Source organism: Mytilus galloprovincialis, chromosome 12 (genome assembly GCF_965363235.1).
Source record: "Mytilus galloprovincialis chromosome 12, xbMytGall1.hap1.1, whole genome shotgun sequence".
Classification (NCBI taxonomy): Eukaryota; Metazoa; Mollusca; class Bivalvia; order Mytilida; family Mytilidae; genus Mytilus; species Mytilus galloprovincialis.
This window is the reverse complement of record NC_134849.1, coordinates 68,556,737-68,576,585: the sequence shown is the minus strand read 5'-3', so window position 1 is coordinate 68,576,585 and position 19,849 is coordinate 68,556,737. Positions and strand designations below refer to the sequence as shown.

The following is a 19,849-nucleotide window of genomic DNA, read 5'->3' as shown; positions in this document are numbered from 1 at the left end:
TGGATCAGTTATTTACTTTATAACAATTGACAATTAGTGATGACAAGTACATCAGAGAAGGAATAATACAAACTGAAATGAATAATAGTATATTATAACAACCTGCTTCATTTGCTATGCAGTAATAACATCATTCCCTTCGTTCACATATCTTTTTATTGAAGACTTGATGTGAGATGCCTTCCTGTCACAGGGACCTGAAAACAAAAATAAAGAAATTTTAAAATCTTGGCAATTCCAATGATGTCATGCTTTACATAATTTCTATCAAATTTTTAGAGGTTGGTTATTGTAAAATAGTAAGACAATAAAATATCTTAGTACTGCTTACTCCAATGTAAGAATAAAAAAAAATACATTATTACTATAGTGTTTTAAAATTACTGATAGCTGTTATAAAACTATCATAAAATAGGGTAAAAATTATAATTTGGCATTAAAATTAGAAAAAAATCATATCAGAGGTAACATGTGTACTAAAATTCAAGTTGATTGGACTTCAACTTCATAAAATAAACAGCTGCGCCATGAGCGCATGATACACTCGACGTCTTGTGTGGAAGTTTTATGCAATAATCAATAGTTTCTGAGAAAGTTTTAAGCAATAACCATTTATTGTTTTTGAGACATGGTGGGACATGTGAAACCCCCCAATCCTGTTTCTTTTTTACAAATATCACTAAAATAAAATGTTGAATCAAACCAAAAGCTAAACAGATCTTAATTAGATTAATATAACAAAGAAGTGTGTACAGTTTTAAGCAATAATCATAAATTGTTTTTGAGATACGGCGCGACATGTAAAAAAATCCTCCCCTTTTTTACAAACACATACTCAATAACTCAAAAATAAAATTTTGAGTCATCATCAAAAAGTATACAGATCTTTAGTCTAAGATTAATATAACAAAGAAGTGTGTAAAGTTTTAAGCAATAATCATAAATCGTTTTTGAGATACGGCGCGACATGTAAAAAACCCTCCCCCTTTTTTACAAAATACTCAATAACTCAAAAATGAAATTTTGAATCATCACCAAAAAGTATACAGATATTAAGATTAATAGAACTAAAAAGTGTGTAAAGTTTTAAGCAATAATCAAGAATCGTTTTTGAGATACGGTGCGATATGTGAAAAAAACACACCCCTGTTTTAGTTATAAAGTGTCGTAACTCAAAAAGTTTAAATCTTTTTTACACCAAAAAGTATACAGATCATTTGACCATCATAAAAAACAGCTATATTAAGTTTCATGAAATTTAGATAAGGCTTAAATTAAAATATTGTTTGTTTGCCCTTTACCGACCGACCCTTAAAATTCGTTCCGCCTGAAAATCTTTTATTTGTATTTAGGCCAATTAAAATTAAATGGTAGATTTTCATCCCCGCCCGCCCCTTTGAAATCTTCCCGCCCCGATTTTTTTTATTTTTGAAAAAAATACGATTTCCGGATTTTGTTCATTTCCGATACCAGTAACCGTCGATAATTTCGTTTCATCTAAAACTTCCTGTTTCAGATTTCGGTTTTCGTATTTCTTAGCGTATTCTTACTGAATGATTTAGTCGATATATTCTGCTGATCTTTGATGACAACATCATTTACCGAGAACAGAGATTGATTACGAGAAGGGCGTGAAATATTCGGGTTACGAGTAATACGCTGTGCCCAAGAACGCAAATTGCCGTATGTCACAAATGTTTGTGAGTAAAACAACTTGGATTTATTTTATTTATGCAATGACTTTGTGTCAAGAAATTTGGACTGTGAATAAAACACAAAAACGTTAGAATCGTGGAACACATTTGACTGGAATAAAGAAATTAGCACAAGCATGAACTTTTTAGATTGGTGACCGTATATTGAGTTAAACAAATCGACAAACATACGCATTTTTAATTTATTAATTGATAGCAAGCTCTTAGATTTAGATTTAGCCTTAGTTTCGTTTTTTTGCAGAAATAGAGAAAACATCCTCTGTCCAATACCCACGATAGAGTCATTAAACAACTTCATTTTCTACATTGTAATTATATTTGCATCTTGCATATTAAGGACCAATCCTATTATTTAAACACTGTTTGAGTTTCATTTTATTCTGTACTTATAGTACTTGTGTTGCATACCAATGCATTTGCTTCATTTTATTAGGACAACAAAACATTGCTTAGAAAGCAAAATATATTTGATGTAGGTAGTCCAACTGAAGAGAACATTTCTCCACACTTCTGCTGTTTACTATAAAATAGGTTTCTAAACGGCAATTACATGTAGAACAGATCAGAGATATATATTTATGAATTTGAAAAAAGCGGCACCAGCATATGGAGTATATGTGTCTCAATTGATATGTTACTCTAGAGCTATAGCTCAAAGTACGTTGATTCTGTTGAACGAGGAATACTGCTTTCTCAAAAGTTGCGAAGACAGGGCTATGAATCAATCAAATTAAGGTCATCACTCAAGCAATGTTATGGTGGCCATCATGAGCTGATTGGCCATTATGACAAAAGTGTGTCAGAAATCATATCTCAGTGATATTCTTCCTCAGTCATAACAACCTTTCATCATTACCGAACTGAACAAAGAAATAACATGACGGGTGCCGTATACGGTGCAGGAAATGCTTACCCTTCCGAAGCACCTGATTTCACTCCTGGTTTTTTAATAGTGGAGTTTGTGTTGTTTCCTACTTATTATTTGTAACTGTTGATGTAAATGTCTTTTGGTTTTTTGTGAGTCTTTGGTTACTCCTTGGTTTTGATTGTTATTGTCTTATACACGATACCTTATGAATGTATTTACATGATATAAGCTTATTATTACACTTGCATATATGAATAACACCTGACAAGAAAGTTTCATATGAAATAAAATTTAAAAAATAAAATCCTCCCACCCTCCCCATTTTTTTCAAAAATTTGGATGAAAATCTACTAATTAATTTTAGTTGGCCTTATCAGCAAGATTTTATTTTATTTTATTTTTTCGTTCCTACCAAAAATCTTTTATTTGTATTTCCCGCTCAAAACTTTTTTACCGGAATCCTCGGGTTTTATCTTTATCGTGAAAGGTCTAGTCCGTTTGGTATCACGTGAGCGTTTGACATGAACACTTGCATTTAGAGTTTCAAAGCATTTGTTTGAAATCGATGTTGAACGCTTTGAAATCATGATAAGACGTACGTTAACTCTGTATTTTTATACTTGAAGAGCAGGGTTCATTTACAAAAAAGTTCGTTTAATACAAAATTATAACGTGTGTACAAACCGTAGTATTTTGTGTAAACGGACGTTGTATTCTATGTAGGGATGGCCTTTTGTGATCCGTAGATCAGGAAGATTATGTTAACGATGCCTTCGACCAGCATTGGTATATTATTTATATCTGACATGAACCAAAGGTGACAAAAGCCTGTGAAGTGGAGAATATTTGGCAGTAAAATCGCCCAAGTTTTCCATACGGATCATTTATAAATGCGATGTAAACTATGTGACAATTGAGTTTAAGTCTTGTACCATTTTTATTAGAAACATAGGAACACACGGAAATTTAAACACTCTTATTATAATAGGGAATTTTTTACTAGTAATGTATGTCTGCCCGGACATATTTTACCAGGACAAAGTTATCTCTTACAGAAAACCTTTAGGTAGAGGTAAGTGTACAAGGTACGTAGTACAGAATATTAGTGCAATCTAAAACTCTTCAAAGTTCCAGGCATATTTAAACGTTGAAAATATGCGGCACAGCTGTATATTTTGATATTTGAAAACAAAATAGTAGTGCATATGAATTAACTTCACATTCTACATGATACTTTTTTTTGAAGCGTAGTCCCACAAACTTATTAGCAAAAGCAAAACAGACAAAAATGACATTATGCAGATTTTGTATCTATAAAATAAAATATTATACCTACCTGCCTACCCATTGAAAAAAATATACCAAGCCAAGTTATTTTTTTGGGGAAAAAAATAAAATATTTTACCTACCTACCTACCCTGTTTCAAAACATAGGGTCGGAAAAGGGCAAACAGACAATATTTTAATTTAGGCCTAAGTCGTTCTCAAGTTACAGTGCGACATGTTTACGCCGGACAGACAGACGGACGGACAGACAGACGGACGGAACGACAGACGGACGGACAGACACCGAACATTTGTATACCATAATACGTCCCGTCAAAATTTTGACCGGCGTATAAAAACTACCTCGACCAAAAACGAGGATAAATGGAGCATAAAAAATCTTTCATATTCACAGGACTAAATATTACATTGAAAGCTGGTGACATCTTTCAGATAAGCATGTCAAGTTCTACCCCATCTGTGAAATGGATATTCTATTGAATGTTTTTTTTAGGGATTGAATGCCATTTCCTATTGACCACCTAGAAATCATCAGACACAAAATTTGCTTGCAAAAAATACTTTGAAATGGTCATTTTATTAATTTTTGTATTGACTGGTCTACATGTAAGTTGGACTATTTTGTCTACTTGATTCAGCTTTATATGTATTTTCTTTAATCAAACAGACAAATAAAAAATTCTTGTCTCACCTTTCCCATTTTGAGCTTCTGAGAAATTATAAGTGTCCAATAAATTCCCCAATCCACTGTGAAGCTGAGTCAAGGTTGTTGAAGATTTGTAACATCCAACATTGTCAGAAAATAGATGGAACTTGTTTAAAGTTGGAAGCACTTTTACCCAATCAGTTACTACATCTACCATTATTTGAGAAGTTACATCTGCATCTTGGGAAGTTGGATTTTCAAAGATATGAACGTGTGTGATACTATCAAATGTAACACCTTTCTTCATAAGTGACACACTGATATGCCAGTTAATTCCACGTTTTGCATACCAATCCACCTGACCTTCTCGATATTTTCTTGGCAAGAACTTCATTGCCCAGTCAAATGCTATTAAGGCCTCATTTTCATTCATCTTATCAGTTAAGTTACGCCTTGCTTCCTCTTGATTACATGCCCTAACAAGGTGTTTTTTCCATTCCTTGATGTCATCTATAGTTTTTTCAACCTACAAATATTTCAAAAGATTAAATATGAACATCAAGATGTAGATTAGGAGCTAGGATACTTAGTGCACACTTTTACAAGGAGTTACAGATCATGTTTGACACTTTTTTTAGTGAATAATGGCTCTTGGACAAAGAAAATTTCATGAAACTGTTTCATGTTTTGACTGATTTTCTATTTTATCCTGTATTTAGATGATACTTAAAATGTGTAAGAATATAATTATGTAGGCAAATGAGTTATAGATCTATGTTCACATACTGCTAAAGAAATTATATTCAACATACAATTTTTTATTTTAAAAACAAATACATTTTTATTTTATGTTTTACCAGAAAAAAATCAAATTTATAGTCTGTTTAACTCACTATTAACTTTTTTGATTTTCTATGTGACAAACGATATATTTTTATTATAAAATTTATCTGAAGTAGTTTCCCATTGGTAAACTTCAACATTTCTAATTCTAATTATACATAGAGATGGATTGGAACTTACTGTATAAAGCACTGAATCTCTATTCTCCCATGTGTTGGCAATAACTTTTGTTAGCAACATATCAAACAGATCTGCAATATCTGAGCAGCTGTCACATCGGCTGTCATGCTCATGGTACCATACTCCTTTAAAGCATGGATCACTTGTGCTCAAAGCATATGGTGCACAATGGTCAGCAACTGTTGAAGTTTGCCTCACATGAATCTGAAAATTTAAAGCTAAACTATATGTTCATGATAATATTTTGTGTAAGTAAATGACATTTATTGGTTGTCTAGTGTCCAGTGGCATGAAATATGCATATAAAGGACTTGGTTATGATTAATGAATAATAGCCATGCTTTGTACTAGACCATTAAACATTAATTCAGCCAGATTTTTAATTTTCTAACGCACAGGACAACAATTTACAGAGACATGTCGAACAAATCAATCTCTGGGCCAGCAGTCTTTGTTTTTTCTCCAAAATGCTATGCGTTAAAAATGTAGAATTTTTTAATGTGCTAACACATAACAAAAAAGTTCACAAAAAGACATATCTCCTCACCTGGACCTGGACACATTATTTACAATCAGGTTACCAGTCTTTGTTCTTTTAATCCTTGAGGCTTGTATAAAGCAGAGATACAGCAAATATCATCTTTTAAGTTTTTGGACTGACCCTGCAAGGGTTCGAACCCACAATCTCTTGTATTTAAGGTGGGCAATCACTGCTGTAATTTTAAAATAAAATAAGAAAATGCTCAAATAATTAAAAGAAAACACTTACTTTCATATATCTGTTTTTAAGTACCGCTTTGCCTCCTGAAGTCTTGTTTTCAGTGCTTGTGTATCCTCAGGTAATAGGACAACTAATTTCTCCAACTCAACAAAAGCCCTGCCTCCCTCTGTTATGTAATTGTCAAGTCCTTCCATACTTTTTCTCACTGATGCTGCACACTCATCTAAAAGTTTATATAGGGTGCTTGTGTCTGCAAACATAATCAACATTTTAAAGATGTTATTGATAAATCTAAATCAAAAGCACATCAATGTGAAAATATTTTTTAATCTAATAAAGCCCATTGTACACTGGTAATGCAGATTTAGAGTTAAATTTTACATGTTCTGCATATGCACCTTACATGTATTATATAGTCCTCTTGTGCATAGAAAGACATATAACTGTAGTCTGTATACCATAACGCATCCTTTTGTGGCATATAAGACTACATAATATTTAGAATGACAGTAATAAATTTTATTTTTTTACCCTATGTGTCTCAATTGGTGTGTACCATTTTATGACATGACAATGTTCCATTTTTTATCAAATTATTTCCCACAATATTCAGAGGTCAAGACTTCACTGTTTTTCAAATGATGATATAACTATAAAGCATATGTGGATGAAATCTATGATACTTATTATATATATATATATATATCAAGTTCAATTGTAGGCTAAATTTGAATTTACCTTTAAAGAGTTATGCCCCTTTGTGTCTACAAGCAGGACAATTGGGTATCTGTATTAAAAGGATTGACTTTCTTTAGTTTAGGATAAACTTACCTAAAGGTTTAACCTGATCTTCTTCACACAATTGGTTGTACTGTTTGATGATGGAAACTGGTGCGATGGATCGAACTACATTTGGTATATTTCTGATTTCTCCAGTTGATAATCTTAGAGTTTTATCCCCAAATGGTAGGTCCTTGATGATTTAATTAGATGTTATAAAATCTATAAAATGTTCTAAACATTTAGCATCAAACTTCTCTCTCTGTTGTTTTGAGGGCTGAACTGGCTGTCCTGCACCTGACTTGTCTGTGTGTCTTTTAGCCTCATAGTACCTCCATTGTGTAATATTGGGAATCATCTATAAACAAGAATGTGTCCCCAGTACACGGATGCCCCATCCGCACTATCATTTTCTATGTTCAGTGGACCATGAAAATGGGGTTAAATCTCTAATTTGGAATTAAAATTAGAAAGATCATATCATACAGAACATATATACTAAGTTTCAAGTTGATTAGACTTCAACTTCATCAAAAACTACCTCGACCAAAAACTTTAACCTGAAGCGGGACAGACGGACGAACGGACGAACGGACGAACGGACGAACGAACGAACAGACGGACGGACGGACGGACGCACAGACCAGAAAACATAATGCCCCTAAATGGGGCATAAAAAAAATTGACATTTTTTTCTTTTCAGATATTTTTGTGAAATCACGAAGAGCAGAGCACTCTGACACTTAGAAGTTTTGCCTATTTCCCTTGCCTTATCATTGAACTTATTCTAAAGTTTGTAACATGAAGGTTTTGCAACTATCACACTAACTAAACTGAAAATAATGTAGTCTCAGATGCATGATTTTTTTATTAGTTGAACTAATGGCTTTGAACTAGCTGTTGATGATTTTGAGTACTCTCAGATCAGTACTTTGGGTCTTTTGTTGTTGGGATATATATACAAGTACCCGGTGATGACCCCCGTACGAAATAAGTAGTAGGATTCCACCCAGACACTAGTAGGAATGAAGTAGGAATCCACCTAGATTCAAAGATTCTACATAGAAAGTAGACGGACATGGAAAATGAACAAAAGTCTGACTGGATTTTTTAATATTCCTACTTCAAAAATCCTACTACCTAGGTGGAATTGTTAAAGTCTGTATAGACTTTTTTTCTGTTTTGAATCTGAGTTGATTATTTATTTTCCTACTACATGCTTAAGATTCCTACCAAAATTTATTTATAAATTCCTACCAGAAAATCTTTCTACCTGGAAAGTTATCTTGAACTGGATTCCTGTTTGCAAATGACACACATTTTGCAATGTTAAATGCAAGCAAGTTCCAGTTCACAAATTCAAATGTTGGAGGGGAAAGATTGAAAAGTTGTGTTGGAATACAATGATGCAAGCTAGGGTCACACAACGTAACAATGTAGAAATGTAAGAAAATATCATGGCTAATCAAGACTAAAGGTAATTCTTATACATTCAAGATGATTTTTTTTATCTGCCTGCCAAAAATATTTAGTATTCAATTAATAATTCCTTAATAGTTCATAATCTTACTCATTATTTGTTCTTTAAACTAATTTGGATCTACACGTACTTTATGTATAACACTTTCTATAGCTTGCATATATTGCATGCAGTTTCCTTAAACATTTCAAAAGTCTATTTTTTTTAAATGAATTGATTCCATGAATTTCCTTTGTTCTTTGTTGTTGAGATTCAAACTTATCATTGACCCAGTTGTGTATTTTTGAATATACACTTACATTTTGTATATTTTTAGATTCCTACCAGAAAATATTTTTTCTGGGTGGAATTTTGAAAAATTCCTACCAGGTTTTCTAGTAGGAATTTTATTTTCCTACCAAAATTATTCCTGCTAATTTGCATATTCTGGTAACAATATTCCTACTAAGAAATTCCTGCTAATTTAAATTTTTCGCCGATTTTCCGTGTGGATTCCTACTACTGTCTGACTGGAATATCACTCTTTTCTGGTAGGAATTCAAAACAATTTTCCTACTATATTCCGTGTACATTCCATACAGATTGTTTCATACAGGGTGCACTCTGTGTTTTTGTTAGATGTATGTTATTTGTATCCATCTGATAAGCCTTTTTCAACTGATTTTTATACAATTATAAAAAAAATTCGTATACATTTTGTATTGGTAATGTTCATGTTGTCGTTTCAATGGGATTTTATTTTTGAATTATTGGAGTTCTTAAACGTTGAATGTAACAATGTACTAAGTTTTTGAATATAAACTAGACTGTTTGTTTTCTCATTTGAATTGTTTTACTTTTGTCATTTCGGTGTCTTTTATAGCTGACTTTGAAGTATGAGCTTTGCTCATTGTTGAAGGCCATACAATGAACTAAAGTTGTTAATTTCTGTGTCATTTGGTCTCTTGTGGAGAGTTTTCTCACTGGTAGTCATACCACATATTTTTTTATAAACAAAATCAATGTTGTATGATATATATAGTCAGAAGAACCAGGCCTGACAGACATTTGCCCCTTACAATCTTTCCAAACACTAAATACAATTGACCTGTTGCTCATAGTATCAAATGTAATGTAACAAACTGTCAAATTTAACAAAAAAATTTCAATGACCAATGAACCATGAAAATGAGTTCAAGTCAGATAATACTTTACAGACAGACATGTACACCTTACAATATTAATTGTTCCATACACTAAAAACAGCTGACCTATTGCTTTAAATATTTGGAAAACCAACCAAAGCACAAAAATCTAACAATGATTGAATGAATAATGAAACATAAAAATGAGGTCAAGGACAGATGATATTAGATGTAAGACATTTAGTCTAAAATTAACCTTCATGGAATTCTATCTAAGAATAATCCTTACCTTTCTTAATGCATCATAGTTTAGTTGCTCAGTGAGGATAGATAAGACCTGTCGTCTGAACATCCATGTATCAGCCTTAGTGTATATTTCTAGAAGTGTCTTCATGGTATTGTCTTTCAATAATTCTGGATAAAGTTCAGCTTCTAGAAATGGTGCCTCACCTGGAAAAATTGTTTCAAAAACAGAGTTAAGGCACTGCCTAGCCTTGAGTTTATATCTCTGAATTGTTCTTGCACTAGCACTCTCCAAAGGTCCCTGGATCTTCTTAACTGGACTAATTCCAGACAGGCTTAAAAATTCATTAAGTTTGTCTAATTTTTCAATTACACAAACTAACGCTTCTGAAACCTGACTACCCCCTGCAAGTGACTGGTCTGTTTCCTGACTGAGGACTAAATCATCTAATAACTCTTTCGCCTGCAATTTACATTGTACATTAATTGAAATTGATCACTGTAGTGTAAAAATAAGGTTGAGTGACTAATAAACTGATCTTTTTATAAAAAAAAATCCCAACAAAAATGTATCCATAGTACATGGATGCCCAATTTGCACTGTCATTTTCTATGTTCAATGGACAGTGAAAATGGGATAAAAACTCCAATTTGGCATAAAAGTTATAATGATCATATCATAGGGAACATGAGTACTGAGTTTCAAGTTGATTGGACTTCAACTTCATCAAAACATCTACATGTACCTGGAACAAAATATTTAACCTGAAGTTGGACAGTCAGACAGACGAACGGACACACAGACCAGGAATCATTATGCACATAAATGGGGCATAATTATTGTTTTACACTTTCAGTTGTATGTTACACATGTACATGTCATCAAGTGTTTTTTTTGGTTCCTAAATTCAAGAGGACAGCTTCAAGTAACTTGACATAGTTTTAAACTTGTGCTATAATCTAAAACAGTAATACATTCAACTACATTAACCTTGACCTATTTGTACCTAAATTAGGCTGTTAGTTTTCTCGTTTGAATTGTTTTACATTGTCATTTCAGGGCCTTTTATAGCTGACTATGCGGTATGGTCTTTGCTCATTGTTGAAGGCCATACAGTGGACTATAGTTGTTAATTGCTGGGTCATTTTGGTATCTTGTGTAGAGTTGTCTCACTGGCAATCATACAACATCTTCTATTTTCAGGGATGATTCCACTATATAGTTTAGGCCCGCTAAGCAGCCCTTAAATCTGACAGCGGCCCCAAACAAATGTTTGTGAATAATAAATTCCCAATTCAGGAAAATAAAATAAAAATCGGTATTTCCGGAAAAGTTTCAGGTCACCGATTACGGCAACTATAATTTTTCATAGTTCGTCGTCAAAGCGTAGTAAAATCCGGATAAGAATGCTGACTACGATCGCATTTTTATTAACAACGATTTAATTATGTCAACGTAAGGTAAACAATTTAAGCAGCCGGATTTAATTGAATAAAATTTTATGGGAGTATTTGAATTAAAAAAAGTAGATCGCTAAGCAGGTTGATCAAAAACATGCTTTTTTTCAAAATTGGTGTCAAAGCAGACCTCGGCAAAGAACAAATTCAAATTTTGATATAACATGGATGAATAAATTTTAATGGGCGCCGATCTTCTAAAAGTAGATCGCCCAGCAGAGCCGGTTATGTAACTTGATTAAAACTTGTTTTGTAAAAGAAGTTTGCTCTATTTCCTCAAAAGACAAAAGTTTGAGCGTTTTTGAAAATAATATTGATGATAGACCATTCCTGAAATGAGGCCCCCCCCTTAAAATACGATGTCATCTTTATGGAACTGTTTCAAAAGATATAAAAATGATCCAAATAATTTTAAAGTTCACTGGTGCCTGGTGCAATTGCTTTAAATATCTTATCAAGTATATAACCTTTTGTAATTGCTTTTCTGATTTCGACAATTGGCCAGTTCAATTTGAAATCCATTTGAATCAAGGTAAGTTTATAAAGATGATCTGTTGAAAAAATACCCAATGGATGATTTTTTCAATGGTTAATATGGCAAGCCGTTTTGCTATTTAATCTGACTTCAAGATATCTTATATAATAGTTCATAAGATATCTTATAAAGTTTGTAAGATATCTTATAAAGTTTATAAGATATCTTACATGATAGTTCATGAGATATGTTATAAAATTTATGAGATATCTTTTATAGTTTATAAGATATCTCATATTTTTCTTATAATCGATATTAGATATCTTCTTTATTATATAAGATATCTTATAAAAACAGATTATTTAAGATATCTTATATCATATAAGATATATCATTAGAGACATTGTATAGAAATTATAAGATAATTCATATAATATATGTTATATAATTTTCTTAAGATGATATCCAATAAACTATATAAGGTATCTTGTATAAAAAATATTTATAAGATATTTCATATACTTAATGAGATATCTTATAAACTTTAGAAGATATCTTATAAAGTATATAAGATATCTTATAAGTATATAAGATATCTAAGTATAAAACATATAAGATATCTTATTAAATGTATAAGATATCTCATATAATATATAAGATACCTCATATAACATAAGATATCTCATATAATATATAAGATAGCTTTAAAAAATTTAATTATATAAGATATCTCATATATTAAATGAGATATCTTATAAAAATCGTATATGTTTTATAAGATATCTTATATATTATGAGATAATTTGAGATAATTTGAAATTCGAATAAATATCTAAACTGCTTGCCATAGGTTTATGTTAGCTGGTATATATGCATTGTTTACCAAAGTTAAGATGATAGTGCATCATGTGCAATGGTATTCATGTATTAACTTCCCTGGTTTGAATCCAATAACTTCTTCAATCAGTGTACAGATGGAAATTCATATACATTTTCCGTTTTTACAGGTCGGGAAAATGATATTATTTCGTTTTAGATTGTATGCATAACAAATTCCCAATTGGGATAAAAATTCCCAATTTGATGTTCAAGGGACCCATTTGAAAACACCTGGAATCATCCCTGATTTTTATAATTAACATATTTTTGCTTAACACTGTTACAAGATGAACATTTTTTTTATACAACTTTGTAAATAATCACAGATTTTACTGATTTAACTACATGTTACATGTAGCTTGAAAAAATTAAGGATGATGGGGCTAGTTGTTTTTAAATAATAGCTCATTTGTAAAGCTAAATATGGAAAAGTATGACATGTTTGATCTGATACAATATAAATCATATCTTTCAAAAACATTTCATGGTATTTATCTTTCTTTTTCTCCTGTTAGTGTTAGTAATAGACATACATGTATGCTCTTCATCTGCTTCAACCTGCAAACATTCAATAAAGAAATGCATTTACTTTTAATATCAGGCTCAAACTTGCAAATTTTTTGGTTGTTGAAGGCCTTACTTTGACCTATGATGATTTAGTTTTACAAATTGTGATTTGGATGGAGAGTTGTGTCATTGGCAGTGACGGGCACTCTTCCATTATCTAGTGTAAAGTGTGTATGACCATCATGTACATGTATATGTATATGCAAGAATTACAGCTAATTTCCTAATGCTTGTAGAGTAAAACTTTGGCTAGCTTGTTTGCTTTGTTTGTATAAATGTTAGCTCAAACATCGTAATTAAGATTGACATCTGTAGACAATATAGGCATGCATTATTAAAGCAGTACATATTATATTTAAATTTGATTGCAAGTAATTCAATTAAAATTGTCAGTATACAAACAAAGCCATGGCCAGCAAGCAAACCAAACTGAAAGTCTTACCCTACATGCATTAAAAAATTAGCTGTAAAGCTTTTGTTTGTCAGAATTTAGATTTGTCACAGTTATAGTATTTGGATTCCTATGATTATAAAAAAAATCTATTGTAGGAGAAAATAAAAATATATGCCTAAAATGGCAAATATCAGTTTAACTACATGCATGACATGTCTGGACATTTATATCTTAAATATTTTGGTAGCTTGCATTGGACATAAAAAGTTTTTTGAAAGTATACAACTGTAAACATACATGTACATGGTCAGGTTGACTATAGCTATCTACTGTAGTTCTGCTGCTGAATTCTGGTACATTATCTGTCATTTCATGGTCAGATATATGTGTCTCTTGTCTCAAATATGGTTGCTGATCACCCTGGAAAAAATGTGTATATTTTAACTGACTAAGTCCCTCTAGCTATTTTTAAACATGTCTATCATTGCAGTTTGACATCAATCTTGTAAAGTTTTATAATTGTATACCTGGCATGAAGTTTCATAGAAGAACTCACAAATTAGAATCATGTACTGTCTCTGGTGGCCATATTTTTTTTAAATTTGGAATTGTATCATTATCTAAATTTCATATTTTTTCTGACATGCAGTCTATATATATATTTATGTACAAAAATGTACTTTTAAATACTCATAGGCGTATCCAGGAAAGGGGGGATTTGGTTGATTATGTGGGGAATCACTGAAGCATGACTGCAGAGCCCCTCCCCCCTTATGTCAGTTCAAGGGCTTATGAAAAGTTCTGGATCCGCCACCTGATACATAAGAATAAAAGTGATTCGTAATACCCAACAGTAATTCAATTTTAATATCCACAAACTTGAAGAAGGTGTTTCAACATATACAGTACTACTAGCATATTAGAATTCCTTGAATTAGGCCTAAATTAAAATATTGTTTGTTTGCCCTTTTCCGACCCTATGTTTTGAAACAGGGTAGGTACTCAGTCTAGGTAGGTAAAATATTTTATTTTTCTTTCCCAAAAAATAACTTAGCTCGGTACATTTTTTGTCATGGGTAGGCAGGTAGGTATAATATTTTATTTTATAGATACAAAATCTGCATGATGTCATTTTTGTCTGTATTGCTTTTGTTTAAGTATGATTTTGCTAATAAGTTTCTAGGACTATTAGTATAATAGTCCCAAGTTTTGAAAAAAAAATATCATGTAGAATGTGAAGTTAATTCATATGCACTACAACTTTTTTTCAAATTTCAAAATATAAGGCTGTGCGGCATATTTTAAACGTTTACATACCTGGAATTTTTAAGAATTTTAACTTGCACTAATAGTACTCTGTACCTTGAACGCTTACTTCAAGGTTCAAACCTAAAGTTTTTCTGTAAGCAGGTAATAAATAACTTTGTTCTGGTAAAATATGTCCGGGCATAAATACATTGTACATCAGGCGCGGATCCAGAGGGGGGGTTCCGGGGGTTGGAACCCCCCTTTTTTTTGGACGATCAATGTATTTGAATGGGGACATGTAGTTGGAACCCCCCATTTGTCCTGGGTTAGGAACCCCCCCTTTTTAAAATGGCCGGATCCGCCCCTGGTACATTACTAGTAGAAAAAGTCCCTAGAGTGTTTAAATTTTTGTGTGTACCTGTGTTTCCAATAAAAATGCTACAAGACATGAAACTCAATTGTCACGTATTTTACACCGCATTTATAAATGATCTGTATGGAAAAACTTGGCGATTTTACTGCCAAATATTCTCCCCTTTACAGACCTTTGGTTCATGTCAGATATAAATCAGAATATATCAATGCTGGTCGAAGGCATCATTAACATAATCATCCTAATCTACGGACCACCAAAGGCCATCCCTCCATAGGATACAAAGTCTGTTTACAAAATATTTTGTACACACGTTGATAATTTAGTATTGGACGAACTTTTTTTGAATGAACCCTGCTCTTCATGTATAAAGACACAGAGTAACGTTCGTTAAATCATGATTTCAAAGCTTTCAACATCGATTTCAAACAAATGCTTTGAAACTCCAAATGCAAGTGTTCATTCATGTCAAACGCTCATGTGATACCAAACGGACTAGACCTTATACAGGAAAGATAAAACCTGAGAATTCCAGTAAAAAAGTTTTGAGCGGGAAATACAAATATAAGATTTTTGGTAGGAACAAAAAATAAAATAAAATAAAATCTTGCTGGTAAAGATAAATAAAAGATTTTCAGGCGGAACGAATTTATAGGGTCGGTCGGTAAAGGGCAAACAAACAATATTTTAATTTAAGCCTTAAAAGTGCAGTGAATACATGTACATGTATACTTTTTGTATACTGCAGACAGTAGTCAATTGTTGTTTACTTTTACAAGAGTTTCCTTGAAAACATAATTATATATGATCTTACCTGCACTATTTTAGAAACAGCTAATTTATAAAAGACAATTCCTCACACTGAGCTTGTTTCAATAGACTTTTTCTGCACTTTGTACAAAGACCTGAATTTAAAAAAAAATAATATCATTGAAGTTGCCTCAACAAAATCATACATGCAAATATTGTCATGATTGTGTATTTTTGAAATGTACATGTAATCTGAGACTTCTAATCACATACCCTGGTACATATGTGTAAAAAAAAAATAGATGCACCAGTAATATCGTATGATATATAATTTTTCTTTTAGACTTAATCAAGTTTATTAAGTTTTATAAGTGATTAAAAAGGCCAATTGATATAAAATATGTCTGCTAAATGTACAATGTAACATGCTGAAATAATTTAACTTCTTTTCATTGATTTTTTTTCATAAGGCATTGTGACTTTATACTGAAGTAGGTATAGTAAAAAATACTTTGGGGTAGATGAAGGCAAGCTAAATGCATATACAGGATGAATACATATGATTTGTAATGATGATAAACAATCCATGAATAAAGACCTACTTTAGACATGGTAGGCATTGACACACTGAGACAGATTTTATAATTTGAAAGTTTACTCCAAATAAGTAACATATATGGTATAAGCAAATGGCTGTTGGTTTATAAAATTTGTATTTCTAGTAAAGAAAAAGGCTATTGTGTCGTCCGATCACAAATGTTTTGCTTAGGAGTGTTGTCCAATGCAATATCATGGCATACGGGACCACCATAAAAAAACATTGTGATAGAAAGGAGGTGCACAATGACAATTGTATGCTTAAAACATGAAAGATTTTATGCAAGTTTCATTGAATTTTGTTTTTCTAGGAATTTGCAGATAAGAGAAAGTGTTATGATGACCCCCTTTTTAATGGTATAGGGATCGTTCGCCCTGATTACATGTTCGCCCTAGGTTCGTTCGCACTGAGTTTGTTCGCCCTGGTAATCTGTTCGCCCTGAGTTCGTTCGCCCTATTTTCATTTATGATATGTACAATGTATACGTTACATTAATGAAAGAAATATATATTTATATATATTAAAATTTATGTATATCTATTAAAAGTTAAATACAGAATAATTAATGAAATAAAATTCTTGGCTGCATTGTTACACTTTATTTTATAATTACTTTTAATTACTGTTGATTGAATTTTGATTGCTGATAATTTGAAATCTTTGATATCACTGATTGTTATATGAATTGTCTTTGATGGATTAATAATGAAAATAACATTTTTCTCAAATAAAATTTTTACGAAGTTATTGCCAAACTGTACAAGCCGTCCGACAACCCACTAGACAACGTTCAGCCGCTGCAGTAAAGAATTTTAGATCAATTAACACTTTGAACTTTGAACACTTTCTTATGTAAAACTTTAGTGCTCCTAATGTATCATTTTTATTGATCAAATCATGTGTGGAAATGTAAAGTAAAAGGATGTGTGATAGTGATTTCCTAGTAACGTAATTACATACAGATACTAACTTAGTTCTCAATAGTTCGTAAATATTCGGCGAAATTGTATACTGACTTCATTCAACATATTCAATTAAATACTCACAACACAACACTATAATAAAAAATAAAAATCAGGGCGAACAGGTATCAGGGCGAACGGTCTCAGGGCGAAACGGAACTAGGGCGAAAAGTAACTAAGGCGAACCGAAATCAGGGCAGACGGACCCGGATTCCTTTTTAATGGTCACCCCATGAAAACAATTAAATAAATTTCGTACTTACCAGTTCCAACAGGTAAAACAATTCCAGTGCAGTGGCGGATCCAGCCATTTTAAAAAGGGGGGTTCCCAACCCAAAGTAAAGGGGGGGGTTCCAGCTATATGCTCCCATTCAAATGCATTGATCGGCCAAAAAAAGGGGGGGTTCCAACCCCCGGAACCCCCCCTCTTGATCCGCGCCTGCAGTGTTGTTGAATATAGCAGAGACATATGTGTATATATGTCTCTGAATATAGTTTTCACTTTAGGAGATGATATATATCTTTCTGTTTTGCAGTTTTGGCCTGAATGGTAACATACAACACTTGGTACACTGCAGATTCTTTTCATACATCGTTTCTTGTATGCATTTCGAAATTCATGTACGTGTGAAGAACAAATTAATGTTCTTAAACAATAAAAACCCAGTTCCTGGTGAAATACTACATGAAGTCAAAAAAATAGATTGATCCTCGGTATTGAAAGTGTGAATAGTAAACAGTTCAGATGAACATTCCAAATGGGGAAAATCTTGCAGGGAAGATTTAGAAAAATTACAAGTTCTGCACTCATTCAACCCTGCCATCATGCATGGCAAATCATACAAGGGCTGTTATAAGTTATACCACAGTTTTTAAATAGTACATGACAATCATCATCAACAGTTTTCTCTATTAAATTAAATTAACTGGATCTATCATCTGCTGGAACTTTGTTTATGTTTTCCCGCCTATTTGTACTTCCAACAGGAGAGTTCCAAAAATTGTTAAAGGGAGACAACTCAAACATAATTTTAGAGCAAATTTGACAGAAAACAGGTTATTTTAAAACCAGTTTTCTCGAAATGTCTTGATGATCCCATTTTATTTTTTTTACAGAAATAAAACCATATTTTTAGAGAACAATTTCATATAACTGATATAGGCAAATGCCCTCTGATTTTTTAAATATACTTTCATATTTGAAGATGGCAACATATGACATATATTGATATAAATTGTCTTTATTCCTTTCATGCAGACAAATCTTTTGAAAATCTTATTACTTTTTTCATTCAATATGCATGGCAATTTAATAGGAAAAAAATTTGTGCCTTAAATTTTTTCCCAAAAACAGAAAATAGGCCCTATAAATTTTATTGTACCTGTACTTTTCAGGTACGCACATATAATGATTGGTAGCCATAGCAACAAAACATAACAAGAACCAAAAAGTTAAAAAAAAGTGATTTAATGGTTCATGAATTATTCCTGCAAATTTTTACGCAGTTTGCTGTTATACCCTGGCATGGGTTTTTTGGTGGTTAAAACGTTACATAGAACTGATTCAAAGATTGGTTTAAATTCTATATAGTTGTGTCTTATGTTTTAAGTCCGTATTTTGATCCCAAGATTGGTCTAATTTCTGTGTAGTTGTGTCTTATGTTTTAAGTCCGTATTTTGATCTCTAGATTGATTTAATTTCTGTGTAGTTGTGTCTAATGTTTTAAGTCCGTATTTTGATCCCAAGATTTGTTTAAATTCTATATAATTGTGTCTAATGTTTCAAGTCCGTATTTTGATGCCATGATTGGTTTAAAATCGATATAGTTGTGTCTAATGTTTTAAGTCCGTATTTTGATCCCAAGATTGGTTTAAATTCTATATAGTTGACGTGTCTAATGTTTTAAGTCCTTATTTTGATCCCAAGATTGGTCTAATTTCTATATAGTTGTGTCTAATGTTTTTTAAGTCCGCATTTTGATCTCTATACATGTAGATTGGTCTAATTTCTATATAGTTGTGTCTAATGTTTTAAGTCCGTATTTTGATCTCTAGATTATCATGTGTGAGCTAGGTGTAGAATTGAGAATTGAAACGGGGAATATGTCAAAAAGACAACAACCAGACCAAAGAGCAAAAAATAGTCCAAGGCCAACAATGGTTCTTTAATGAGGGCCCTCATGGGGTTTTTGATTATGTGATTACTTGGCCGTTTTTTTAATGATTATTTGATTATTAAGCCAAATATTTCATGATTA

The 19,849-nt window shown here is 32.1% G+C and overlaps 1 protein-coding gene and 1 long non-coding RNA gene across 2 annotated transcripts; both read right to left on the bottom strand.

The window, feature by feature from the left end:
- Positions 1–49: 49 nt before the first annotated feature.
- LOC143054668 (uncharacterized) lies at positions 50–5,793 on the bottom strand. The gene is made up of 3 exons (XM_076227690.1): positions 5,540–5,793; positions 4,562–5,042; positions 50–197 (listed from the first exon to the last, which is right to left on the bottom strand). Exons 1-3 carry the CDS (start codon positions 5,597–5,599, stop codon positions 115–117), a joined length of 624 nt encoding a protein of 207 aa, XP_076083805.1. The 5' UTR covers positions 5,600–5,793; the 3' UTR covers positions 50–114.
- Positions 5,794–6,326: 533 nt separating this feature from the next.
- LOC143054671 (uncharacterized) lies at positions 6,327–10,287 on the bottom strand. Its single transcript, XR_012971777.1, has 3 exons — positions 9,934–10,287; positions 7,092–7,398; positions 6,327–6,510 (listed from the first exon to the last, which is right to left on the bottom strand). It is a non-coding gene; the product is annotated as an uncharacterized LOC143054671 (long non-coding RNA).
- Between the last annotated feature and the right edge of the window lie 9,562 nt (positions 10,288–19,849).

Bases quoted from the DNA above. Each gene is read 5' to 3' on its own strand.
- LOC143054668 (XM_076227690.1), bottom strand. From the start codon at position 5,599: ATGTTGCTAACAAAAGTTATTGCCAACACATGGGAGAATAGAGATTCA. The intron at 5,043-5,539 runs GTAAGTTCCAAT...AAATATTTGTAG, and splicing joins GAGATTCAGTGCTTTATACA to GTTGAAAAAACTATAGATGA. The intron at 198-4,561 runs GTGAGACAAGAA...TTTTGTTTTCAG, and splicing joins AGAAGCTCAAAATGGGAAAG to GTCCCTGTGACAGGAAGGCA.